This window comes from Micromys minutus (genome assembly GCF_963924665.1).
Source record: "Micromys minutus genome assembly, chromosome: 25".
NCBI lineage: Eukaryota > Metazoa > Chordata > Mammalia > Rodentia > Muridae > Micromys > Micromys minutus.
In genome coordinates this window covers 29,586,199-29,599,941 of record NC_137960.1, presented here as the reverse complement: position 1 = coordinate 29,599,941, position 13,743 = coordinate 29,586,199, and the positions used below count along the sequence as shown (strand labels likewise).

Below are 13,743 nucleotides of genomic sequence, written 5' to 3'. Positions count from 1 at the left end.
TAGGAACTATGTATCTATGTTAAAATGCATCTGCTGTGCCATTCTATGTATGACATGAATAACCAACAGCTCACTCTGCAAAATTTCACCCAGGACCATTTTTAGCATCATTTTTTTTGCAAGATAGCATTTTTCAGGGCTTATTCAGAAATGCACTAGAAAATAGCTTATTAATCTCAGTTTCTAAGTGGCAGATGGGTTACAGTAAAAACAGAGTGTCTTCTGTTTCATTGCTGGTACTTTTTCCAACTAGGATAAGGCACCATCTTACCAACCTTCTAACACTTTACCCTTTCCATATATAGATACTAGCTCCTTCAGAATTTCCTGCATTCTGTGTTTAGTGAACATTGATTGCTTCTATCAGTCATAAGTCTAGCAGTCATCAGACTCTAGAAACAGAGCACAGAAATTATTAAAGGTTCCTGTCTTCTTGGGAGCTCATCAGCTATAAAACAGTCAATATAAGAAATAGGAACATACACTTGCGAACATTTGACTCAGATTGGGTATCTGGAATGGCCAACGGGAGGCATTAGAGACAAGTTGGTATGTTCAGGCCATGAGGAGTTAGATAAAGTAATCACAGATCAATTGCAAGTGAAAAACCAAAGAGGAATATATAATGTCAGGAAGCAATTCAAGGGATACTACCATGGACAGAACAGGTTTCTGTGAAACACACCACCAAATGCACTCATCCTGTACCAATGGAAAGCAAAGAATGTGGGTGAGGCAGAATGTCACGGCAGGGATCAGAGTTAAAGTATAAGCATTGGGGCATTAGGATGTTTTATATTTACTTATTTATTTTATTTTGATATCTCTAGTAAATCACTCAACTATGCAGGCTCCAGTAATTCTGGTACTTAGCTCCCTTTAGTTAAAAATGGGCTCATGGGCTGTTCTGGTAAGGGATTCATTGCAAATCTTCCTGCCATCTACATGACTTTTATTAGTATGCCCTATAAAGTCGTAATTTGCATTCTCAATTCAATCATATCTGCAGTGACTGAAGGACATGACTGATAATTGAAAGAATATACTCAACACTGTGGGTCCACAGGTTTGTTTAGCTAACAAAACAAGGTAGGTTTGTGTTGGCCTCTTGTTGGAAGGTACATATCACAGGATCCTTGATAGAAAAGTTCTTGTCAGTCAGATTAGCTGTGGGCCTTGTCTTTACTGTTTGAAAAATGTTTCAAAAAAAAAAATCAGCCTGTTAGATTAGCTGTGTTGTATATACTGTCTTAAAAAGGATAATTTTACAGCTAATGATGACACAGCACAGTGTTTTAGAATTTAAGAACTGACTTCATATTACCTAGCTTCAGCCTAAGTCTATCTAGTTTGGCAAGTTCAATAACATAGCTCTGGACAATCAAGAAAGTCTCTTGATGTCAGCCTTTCGTTTCCACATGCACATGTAAACACACACAAGTGAATGTGTGCAGAGAAGTAAAGACACTGCACATTAATAGATACTCAATATTTTTTACCTCTCACTTCAGTTTGAACTATTTCATCACATAAAGAGAAAGTAAAATAGTTTTGTCAGTCAAATCCTCTCTCCTCAATTCTCCAAGCCACTAACATACTTTCTATTTCTGTGGACTTCTGTCATCCAGACATTACATATAAATAAAACCATGCTTATAGTATTTTTGTACTAGATTGTTTTTCAGTTCAAATGTTTACAAGATCTGTTCACAAAACTGTGCAAATCTGTGTATTTATTTCAATAATTTTTATTACATAGATAAACTAGGTTTTATTATCTATTCACATCATTGGGTATTTGAGACAGTTTATGTCTTTTACTGCAACTTATATGGTAACAGTATAATATATTCTACTTGGTAGGTAAAAGACCAAAGGAAGTGGTGTACCAACTTCTATTGTATCACCCCAGTCAGATTACTCCTGTGGCTCAGTGGGCTCATGTGCATAAAACATTGGCAGAAAGAATACACCTACTGTAGTGTCTGATGCATCATGGTACCATTCCCAAATTGATAGCAAAGGTTTTTAGACTATGGACCTATTACCCTACAAATGTCCAATATTATTTCTTTTGAAAAGAATTTAAAATTATATGTGCATATATACATATATACAATTTTAAATTATATATAATACATATATATACATGTTATATATGTGTGTGTACAATACAGCTCTGTGATCTTGGGATGGTGGATCACTTCCTTATGACTTACATCCTTATCTATCAAAAGTCACAATAACACCATTTGCTCTGTAATATTTTCTGAGGATTAAAAAAATAATGTATAAATTATTCCTAATGTTTTACAAACATGAACGTGGTGGTATTTCTATATACTGTCTATTTCTCCATTTTGTAATAAGCTTCTTGAAAATCCAGTGTCAAAATTTGGTTAAATGATCTCCCAATGACAGACAATGTCTTGTTCATTTTATATGTCTTACAAGTAGCATATAGAAGGTCATTTTATAATATGTTGGGTTTAGTTACATGATATGTCAAAATTCCATTGTCTTGTGTAGGGATTTGAGAATCTTGTGTTGATTTTGATATGTAGTGAGGGCAAGAACAAGATAAGACAAGGCCTGTGGTTGGGCAGTGAAAAGGTTAGGCAGAGACAGAGTTGTGAAAAGGCAGAGGAGACCAAGAGGAAAAGAGAAGCCAAGATGGAGGAGGAGAATGATGAACCATCTTCCTGTGGCTTTGGATAGCCACAGGTAATTATAAATGTCTTGATAGGGATAGATTGTTATGGGGGCGATTTGTCTTGTCCACACGGGCAGATTGTATTATATTTGTTGGCTCTGAGTTCATTGTGTGGACATTTTGTAGAGTGAGAATTTGCTGATATAAATCTGATTGATGAATTACAAGTTTCTAGAGGTTTGATTTTGTCAGGCTATTGGAATTGTGACAATAACCACAGGGGGCAGTTGCAGGGAATGAGAGCAGAAATTTGCAGGAGGGTGACCACCTCTGGAACCAGAGAGCAGCTGGGGTGGAAATCGGGAACTTAGCAAGTCTGGTGGAGATGCTTTGCAGTTTGAGATAAAAATACCCCCCAAATGCCATATGGCTCTATGATGCCAGTGATAGCAAGGGTTGGTGGTTATTTATTTATTTATTTATTTATTTATTTATTTATTTATTTATTTAACTATTTATTTATTCATCTATTTATTCATTGGAACAATCTTGTGAATCTTGATTTGGTTCAGGATGTTACAAAGTTCCCAAACATCGTTATTATAATTTAAGTAGGTCATAGTATTTTAGTCTTGTCTAAACAGAATGAGCAGTCCACACAATACTCTCTAGTGCATACTCAGCATCAGAAAAAACAATTTAATACACTAGCTGTAATTTTATCAAAATCTCATTAATTTCAGTGTATATTAAGCAAATAATCAAGAATTACTAATCATATGATTATTAGTATTCTACTGTAAATTAATTATTTATTTATTATGATCAATGTGCTATGTGGTGATTAGATCGAATATCATCGAAGAACTCTTCAAAGTTTACATGAGTTTTTTTTTTCTCACCATTTTCTATCAATGTAGTCACCATTAGTGATCCCACTGAAGAAACTCTCTGTACCCTAGGTTTCCAAGATAAGAATTGACAGATAGGGCTATAAAAATTAAAAGGCTCTATACAACAAAGGAAACCATTAACAGAACAGAGTGATCATCTACAGAATGAGAAACAGTCTTTGCCAGCAATATTTTAGACAGGGGACTGATACCTGAAGTATCTAAAGAACTGTAAAAAACACCATCCAATCTATAAGCGAGGTGAAGAACTAAAAAGAATGTTCTTTAAGACTGAAACACGAAGCTAGGGATGCAGTGCAGTTGGCAGAATGCTTGTTGAGCTCACGTTATACCCAGAGTTTGATTGTCAGCACTGCAGAAAACAAACCAAATGCCTGGATATATTAGCACACATTAATTATGGAGGAATAGAAATTCAAAATGAGCCTTGACCACATAACAAGTTTGAGGTTATCCTGGGCTTCATTAAACCCTGTCTCAAAGAAAAAGAAACAGGAAGAAGGAGAGAAGAAAGAAGAAGAAGTAGAAATGGAAGAAAAAGAGGAGACAGAGGAGGAGGAAGAAGTGAAGAAACAAGAAGAAGTAAAGGAGAAGGAGGAAGAACAGGAAGAAGAGAGGGGGATTCAGTTAAAATAGCTGCACACTAGCACAATTAGCCAATAAATGCTTTTAAAAGTGTTCAACGCCCTAGCTACTAGGAAATACAAAGTAATATAAGTTTGAGATTCCATTTTATTTTTGTAAAAATAGTTGATGTGAGGAAAAGGAAATTCCCTTTCCCTGCTGGTGTAAATGTAAATGTAAGTGAAATCATTATGGAAATAAGTATGGAGATTTCTCAAATCACACACACACACACACACACACACACACACACACACACACACACACGAAATAGAATTACTATATTACCCACCTATAATATATACGCCTAAAGGACTCTAAGTCTTATCACAGAGATACTTGCACATTCATATTTGTTGTTGCTTTAAGTACAATAGCATAGAAATAGGATGAGACTAGATATCTTTCAATAGCAAAATGGATAAGAATATGTAGTATTTATATAAAAATAAAATCAGAACACTTACAGCAAAATGGATGGTGCTGGAAAGTATCCCAAATATGGAATGATAATAGTATGCTTCTGTCACATGTAGGTCCTAGGTATGTATGTGTATACACACACACACACACACACTCAGTGGTTAAGAACACAAGGTGCTCTTCCAGATAGCCTGGGTTCAAGCCCCAGCACCCACATGGTAAGCAGCTCATAATTTCCTGTAACTCCAGTTTCAGGAGCTCCAACACCTTTGCAGAGATATACACGGAAATAAAACATTAATGAACATGAAATAGAAATAAATTAATATTGGAAAAGCTGGGAAAGAATTGAGGATGGGAGAAAATGGTGGGGAAACACACATGGCATACAAACAGTGTGTTAGAGGAGGGAATATTAGAGAGAGGGGGACAAAAACTGGAGGAATTGAGAGGGAAGAGACCAAGAAAAACAGATGTGCATCATTATGCATAACAAATCATATTACCTTATATCCCAATCTTAAAAAGAACAGTGTTACAAATCTTTCTGGTTATTTGAATTCTTCAGTTCTTTTTCTCTTTTTCTTTTCCAGTTGGCAAGCAGGGGGGGGTGTTTACTTTTCTTTTGTAGGATTGAGAGTTGAACCCAGGACCTTCCCCATGCTAAGTATGTGCTCTACCATCCCACAGATTCTCAGACTGATGATATTTTTAAGAGGCCATGATATTCTTTTTATTTTCTCTTTGAGACAGGGTTTTTCTGTGTAGTGTTGGCTATCCTGAAACCTGCTATGTAGACCAGAGCTGGCCTTGAACTCGACAGAGATCCCCTGCCTCTAGCCCTGGTATTCTTATACATTCAGTGTGGCTTATACATAGCCCATGGTTGTCTTTTATGCCTTCCATTTCCTAGTCTTCTGCATGGTATTATTCTGCTGTAGATTTACTCATAAACTTACCGTGTCAAAATCCAATGGCAGAACAAACTATCAAGAAGCAAGCAGTGATTTCAAGGCAATGAGGAATAAAAGTAATGCATGAGATGTGTCCTGAGGGAAAAAGAGCAGGAAGGCCTTTCCAAGCTAGAGACAAAAGAGCCAAATTTAGTGGGAAAATGATAGGAGTCAGGCTGGAAAGAGCATGATGTACGTTCTACAAAGGAATATGAGCAGAGAACCCTAAGTTTCCCACTGAAATATAAACAGCCCCCCACTCTGCCATCATGCAGGAATGCCATGGGGCTGGAGAAGCAGGAGTTATCAGATCAGAGGCCATTGGAGAGAGAACATTCAGAGCTTCTTTTCAGCTTTCTGTTGCCCTTTTCTTGGAAGATGGCATGCCTCAAAGCAACAGCATTTCATTTTCTCACAACTCTCCAAGTTGGGCAACAGTCTCTAGGGATCCCTCACCTCTGTTCCTGTGTAGGTTGACTGAGTGTGATGGGGGCAGGAAGACCCCCATCCCTCACTCGGATATTTGGCACTAAGGCTGCCTGGGTTTCTCTCTTTATTTCCCAGGAGTTTCTCATATTCAGTAGCACACCTCAGGCTCCTTACTGAGAAGCTGTTTCTTAGTAGGAAAACAGAAATGCAGCAAAACTTCTCAAAGGTTGGGCTCAGAAGACTCATGGCTTCACCTTCTCTGTACTCTAGTGATCAAAGCAAGGCCAGATCAATCTAGCTTCCAAACAAAAGGAGAAACAGATCCGGGGAAAAAAAAAAAAAAAAAAAAAAAAAAAAAAAAAAAAAAAAAAAAAAAAAGGACTGTGTTTGCCATGGGAGAAGAAATCCATGGGGGATTCTTTGCTTTAAGTCTTTGTGTTTACACCACAGCTTTCACATTTTATATTGCTGTTTCTACAAATAAACCGCAGAGGTCAGAAGAAACATTCAGAGCAGTTTGCCTCCTATTTCTAGAAGCTTTCCTGTGTCAGAACAGGTGTGTGTGTGTGTGTGTGTGTGTGTGTGTGTGTGACTACAAAGCTTGTGTGGGCATTTCATTTCCATGGAAACTGAACACTTTGACTCTTGCCTCCAGTCCCCACTTCAGTAGTCTACAAGAGCACTGCCTATAAAAACGGCAATGGAAATATTTGCATAATTATTTTTCGACCGCAGTCCTGAATCTATTTCTGGAATAATAGCTTCAATATACAGGCAATTGTAACTTAAGAAACTGAGATAAAGACTTGAATAAAGCTCCTTAGAAAGTGGTCTAGAGTCCTACAAGAGGTGGTCCTTGCAGATTTCTAGATGCGCAGAGCTTTTGGTCAAGAGTTTCTGGATCCAGGAGCTTGATCTTTAAAGCAAAGTTTCCCCATTATTGATGAATTATACACACAGTTGACGCTGGAATATATTTCCACTCTCAGTGTTGGGCATATTCCCAGTGTCACCAGTCCCCACAGTGTGCTAAGCTTCAAGATATCCCTTTCCTCAACAGCTCCTGGAGGACAGTGCCTGGAAGCCAGGATCCCATGCCGAGACTCGATCTCACAAGCTGGTTTTGCTTTATCCTCACTCCGTGTTCTGTGAACAAATTAATTACCTAAGTTAAGCATCTCTATGAAACCTCAGTAATAATGGTACAGGTCCCTAGCATTGCTGCAGATGGGTTACAATAAATAATATCCACTGCCTTTGTCAGTATCGGTGTCTGCTATGAATTATCAGTGGATTTAACTGCCCTGGTTCTCATGGATTTCCCATTGACGTCGCTGTGTTTTGTTTCATTTATCAGGGAGATGTTAATCTCTGTGGCTTTGGGCCAGGTGCTGTCTCTTCTTGTTTGTGGAATTGGCTTGACCAGCAAGTACCTGGCAGAAGATTTTCATGCGAACACACCAGTCTTCCAGAGCTTTCTGAACTACATTCTCCTCTTCCTGGTTTATACCACCACCCTAGCTGTCCGACAAGGTAAGTTGCCCCCAATCCCAGGACTGTGACTTTTACAAACACATAGAATATGAGCCATAAATAGATATTTTATCATTTGTAGCATCAGTAAGATGATTCAAATTCCCAGATCTCTCTTCGCTATTTTGCAGTAATAACACAAAATAAAAAATGCATAGATATATAACAAAAATTATACATTGTGTAAATTCAGCAAAAAGCAGGAGCTATATGCATTGCAGAAAAGTACAGTTGTTCATGATTTTGAATTTCTGGTAAGGGTTTTGTCCTCTCAATGAATCTAAATAAAGTACTACCTGAAACCCGGAACAGGCCTAATGCAACTCTCAACTCGAAAAGGGCAAATGCAACTCTCTTAAATGTGCTAGCCCTGAGCTGTCTAAGGGGATCACAGTGTAGGTGATTTTTAGGGAAGTGACACAGGTATGAATATGAACAACTTGAGCACACCACAAGAGGAATAAGAGAAAAGGCAACTCCCATAGATGGCCACATGTGGTCCTATGTTAAATATTAAATCAAGTAATAAAAACAACCAAGCCAAGAGTCAATAAAAGAAAATGCCTTTCATAAGAGTAGGTCCAAGAAATTTTACATGGGAGGGTTCATCTCCAAGGCTCTTTTCAAATTCAGTGATAATCCTTTTGTCTGTGGTTCTAGAAAAAGTTCCAGATTTTCCCCTAAATTGTAACTATTGACCAAGAGCCATTGGCAAATAGCCATTAGTAGCTTTGAAAACAATCATATATGTTAATGACAACCAAGAACATGTATATTGTTAAATATTCAGTTCTAATAACTATACATTTTTGAAACTTTCATAAGAACTATTAGTATTTTATCCTTACATGTCCTTGTGTGAATTTCTGTCTAAAATAATACTGCTCAGGTGTAATGACTGAGCCAATAGTAGGCTTCATCTTAGCAGAACTAGAATGAAGGTGGCTGGGGTTAGGGATTGCTTAGTTGTTAAAGGCCTTGCCTTGCAAGTATGGGAACATGAATTCAGATTCCCAGAACCTACTTAAAATTCTGAGGAGCCTGCATCTGGATCCCATCACTGGGGAAACAGAGATGGGCAGATCCCTGGAGCTCACTGACCAGAACTGACAAGCTCCAGGTTCAGCAAAACACTCTGTCTCATACATGAAGTTGAAGAGTGTTACCTGATGTCAGTCTCTGGTATTTACATGCATACACACACGCATGCACAGGTGTACATGCATATGCATATATGCACGTATGCTTAGCTATATATATACACACATGAACACACCCACACAAGCACGTGAGTAAATAACCCCCAACACACACACACACACACACACACACACACACACACACACACACACAGAGAGAGAGAGAGAGAGAGAGAGAGAGAGAGATTATCATACTCATACTCAATTGATTTTTCCATTTGTTGAAAATATATTAGCAGCTAATTTAATTTTCTTTCTCCAAGTTGACGTTACTTGGGGTTTTTTTTAAGAGCCTTTAGTATTAACAGCTGTAACTACTGTTGAGAACAAACTGCCAGTCTACAAAAGTTATAGACACTAAGTCTTAGCTATATTTCCTTGGTGTGAGTCAGAAGCCAGTGGATTTGAATGATATGAGTGTTTTGAATTGTGGTGCCTCAGGCTAGGGAAAGACTCCAGGAGTGAGGCAAGGGGAGAGGCCTACAATTAGTAACTGTGTCAGAGAAACTGTGGGAATATAGGAAAAAAGGAGAGACAGGGGAAGAATGTAAAATTCACTCGGTGTAAGCTTGAATCAACAGCAAAGGACTAGTATTATTTAACACAGTGTAAGAAGTATAATTAAGAATAATGACGCTAAACAAACTTTTACAGCTCAACACTGAGAAGAATGTTTGCATGAAGGTAGCGAATTCCTCATCAGTGATTTTTAAGTACCACTGGATTTTGAAATGGCAAATTGTTGCTCCCCCTTCGGTGCTGGTCTTTGTTATTTTTAAAGAGTCTAGAGATTTAGTAAACATCTATATCTAGGGAAAATAAGCACATTAAAAACTGGACATCATGATTATAATAGTTATATATGTAGAAGCTAGAAAAGTTAATGTATGAAAAGAGTTGGGGTGAATGATATTAATAATGTTATTTATAATGAACATTTATAATTGTCATCCATAGTATATGAGTCTTATCCCTTCTTACATCTTCAAAGCAAGGAAATCTATCATCCAAAATTTTATAAGTGAGAAAACCAATAAAGCTACAAGGAAAAGATAGAGGCTGTGACCTGCTAGGGCTGGAAGAGCAGGGTTATGTTTGGCCTCTTTTTGTGAAGTTTGGAAGAGAAGAGAGAGATGAGATTTTTCAATACTTCTCAACCTTCCTAAAGCTGCAACCATTTTATACAGTTTCTCATACCTCCAACTGTACAATTATTTTCTTTGCTACTTCATGATTGTAATTTTGCTACTATTATGAATTGTAATGCAAATAAATATATGCTATGCTATGCAAGGTATCTGATATGCAAACCCTGTGAAAGGACATGTGACCTCCAAGGGGGTCATGCTCTGCAGGTTAGGAACCACTGCTTTAGAGTAAAAAGAGACATTCATGTTTCTTGAGTTTGAAAATCTTGAACAGCAAAATGTCTGGGGTTTACGGTGTGGTGAGACCCAGCAATGAGATCAGAAAAGAGTCCTGTAGACAATGTGGCAGGTCCATCAGTATGGGTAAGACAAAGAAACAAAGAGGCCGAAGACTGGGAAGGAAAATGAAGACCCTTTAGGAGGAAATACTGAGGAAACACTGTCTTCCCAGTGAGTGGAGGAACCAGGCCTCACAATGCAGAGCTCTTTTGGAGATTTCTCCCTCTGTCTCTGTTTCTCTATCTGTTTCTCTGTCTCTCTGTCTCTCTCTGTCTCTCTGTCTCTGTCTCTGTCTCTGTCTCTCTGTCTCTCTGTCTCTCTGTCTCTCTCTCTCTCTCTCTCTCTCTCTCTCTCTCTCTCTCTCTCTCTCTCACTCTATGTCTTCCTCACTGTCACCCTGGATGACCCCTGACCTTGCTCATGTGTCTGCATTTGATGTTTACTCACATAGACTGGTATTTAGCTAACATTGGGAAATCAAGTGATTGCATTAATTAAGTATGTGCTGTGTTTCTTTAATATGCTGGAAGGATTATAACTTTTCTGTTCAGGCACCTCAAGACTTGAAATGAACAAGCAACAGGGCAGAGATGGGAAGTCTCTGTGCAAGGGAGGACCCTTACAGCCAGCCCTCCTTTCTCAGTGGTCCTCAGAGCCTGCAGGTCAGATCGATCGAGTGCTGACATTCACATCTCTCCTAGCACAGCAATCATCTACTCGGGTGGGCTTCCATTTTGGCGATATGTGTACGTGACAGTAAGCAGTTTACTGGCTGTACTTTTTTTTTAAATAACAGATCACTATCATTGTACCTGTACAGTTTCTAAATCTACCGTTGTCAAACTGAAATCCTATGCGAATATTTAAGTGTTGTGTCATTAGGCGTAACCCTTGCCAAAATTCTGACTTCAAAGTTAGAGGAAATCCTCCCTATCAAATTTGCATTAGATCAATGGCCCAAAGATAGGAAGGTAGCAGGTTTCAGTTTGCCCTTGGGTGTTAATCAGTTAATTCCTGGGAAAACAGGAATGTCGCCATCCTCTAAAACAGTGTGTCTTGCTGAGCAAATTTTAGGTGTGACCTGAAAGGTTGAAGCTCTGCTCTGTTTTGCTGGTTTCTGAAGTTGAAGATTTTACTGTTCCTAACAGAGCACTTCAAGTGTAGAACTCCTGAGAGAGAAGTTTAGTTCAAAACTGCAAAGTCCACCAAAGTATCCAGTTTGGGAATTAAAGGAAAACAGAAAGTACTGTTATGTTAACCCCACTGAGAAATAGTTAGGAAATGAAAATGCATCCATAAATAGACACCAGGCATTCAAGAAATTCATGCTCTATGTCCAAAGTAAGGTCCTTAAGACTATAGCTAAGGAAGCATAGGATGCTTCAAGTGAGGCTTCACACCTGATCATCTGCCTAAGAATTACTCACAGATGCTTCTTCATCTCTGCATAGTTCCTTTTTTCCTTCAGGTAACTCTAGCTGAAATCCAAAACCTACAAGACACAAAAATGCAAACACCATGTAAGAAGAGAGGGCAGTCTACAAGCTCAGCTGAAGCTGTGCTCTTGCTTTTGAGATACAGAAGCAAGAAATAGGACTGGATTTTAAAATCAAAAGTGAAACAGGATGCGTTTCTTAGCAAGAAAATGTTTATCATTGTTTTTTGTTTTGTTTTGTTTTGTTTTTTTGTTTTATTGGTCTATAGTCATTTCTTACTTATAACTGTTTTCCAAGTCTGTTTTTAGTGATTCCCTGCTTAATGGTTGAAGTCATTTTGATTACTACCATTTTTCTACATTTGTGTCTAACTCAAGCAAATAAAGACAGTATGGTAAAGACGGGATGCTCAGGGGAGAAGCAAAAGCAGGTTCAGAGCCTGTGTTCTTCCTCCAGGCACAGTACGGAAAAGGACAGGAAAATATACTATAATATACTAAAACCCAAAAAGTGCACCACTACATAAAAGTCTGGGGTACCCTTTTAGTATTCCTTATAACAAGCCTTACTAGAGTTGCTTATTCATCGAGGAGTATTTATTTAAGCTCTTCTAATTCTGAATAATAAAAATAAGCAATCTTTTGGCTAAAGCAATTCAATAAACATCTCATATACTGCTTCCCAGAACATTCTTAAAGATAGACCTTCGCATATTTCCTATCATTCTTGCTTTGTGCAACTGTGAGAATGAAATGAGTCTCTAAAACTACTAATATAATGTCCATAGTCAAGTCGTTAAGTATCCACATAGTTAACACATAGTTAGGAAGGTCATATTCAGTGAAACAGGGTTCTTGGCCAGAAGGCTTGGTGGCTGAAATGTCAGCATCCTGCAGTATGTCAGACTCTGGCGTTGGCTAAGGATCTCTCAAACTCACAGGTTCTGATTCTTCTCTACATTTGGGGATCTCTGCCCTTGCATGCATTAAAATGTTTTTAGTGTTTACCACAGGTGGTCCCAATCCCAAACCAAAGCAGAAAAATGAATGAAAGCAAAAAATCTAGTGTTTTCTCAGCCCAGAAGACCAAGGAGACTTCAATGCACACTTAGTTCCCAACTTTCCAGATAATCCTTACTAAAGTGCTAAAGAGGGGGGGACTGTCGTGGGTTGGAAGGATAAGAGAACACTTGGAGAATGTAAATATGGAGTCATACATCTCCTGGTAGCCATGGGGAAACTAACATCATCAATTCCCTATGACTAGTGAGGTCATTTTTATTGGGATCTCTTCACTTTTCCCCTGTAGTCAATTAACCTGGCAAACTTCTATGACTGTCCCTTGTCAGGTCACATTTGTTTGTCATTTCTTAGGTGTGACTGGAAAGTTGTAGCCACTGTGGTATAGAAAGATTGTACTTGAGGGGTTTCTGAGATGAACACTTGTAGATGACCCTAGAGAAACACTTAACATTGCCATAGAAAAGAAAAAAGCAGGCTTATGTTTGAGGAAGCAGATAACATCCTGTTAAGAAACTGGCAAAGAAAAAAAAGAAACACCAAAAGTTAGAACCCACTTCAAGCAAAGCTGCCGGGTAACACATGCAGTTCTCCATAGAACACTGGAGGAAGTGTGAACTGGCCACAGTGCTTTCGAATACAACTTAGCATTTGCTTAAGTATTCAAATGTGCTCTTCCTATATAATCCAACAGTTATTCTCTTTCCAAGAAAAATGAAAGCATAATGTTGATACAACGAAATGTATGCAAATATCGAATTGCTTTAAATGCTATAAAAACCTGTTAAAAACAACAATAACAAAACCTGAGTGCTCATTAGTGTGTAGAAGGGAAGGAAAAGCTCCTGTTGCTGGTGTACACCAGTGATCCCAGTATTCACGAGGCTAAGTCAAGAAGATTGCCGCAGGGTCAAGGCCATCCTAGGCTAAATGATGACTATCATGCTAGTCAGAGCTATGCAACAAGATGCCACCTCAAAGAAAAGCAAGGTGCAGTTGGTAGTGGTTTGGGGGCCAGTGAGCTGGTTCACAAGATAAAGACATTTTCTACAGACACCTGATGACTTGAGGTCTGTACCTGGAGCTCACTTTGAAGATGGAAAGAATCATTTCCTTCAGGTTGTATTCTGCCC

At 38.3% G+C, this 13,743-nt stretch overlaps 1 protein-coding gene across 1 annotated transcript in view; it reads left to right on the top strand.

Moving 5' to 3' along the window:
* The window catches only part of SLC35F1 (solute carrier family 35 member F1), a gene marked incomplete at both ends in the record, with an annotated part of 400,113 nt that overhangs the window by 233,425 nt on the left and 152,945 nt on the right, over positions 1 to 13,743 (top strand). Inside the window, one exon of the mRNA XM_080938335.1 lies at positions 7,354 to 7,529. Coding sequence (XP_080794461.1) covers positions 7,354 to 7,529 — 176 coding nt within the window. The remainder of the gene's footprint in view (positions 1 to 7,353; positions 7,530 to 13,743) is intronic.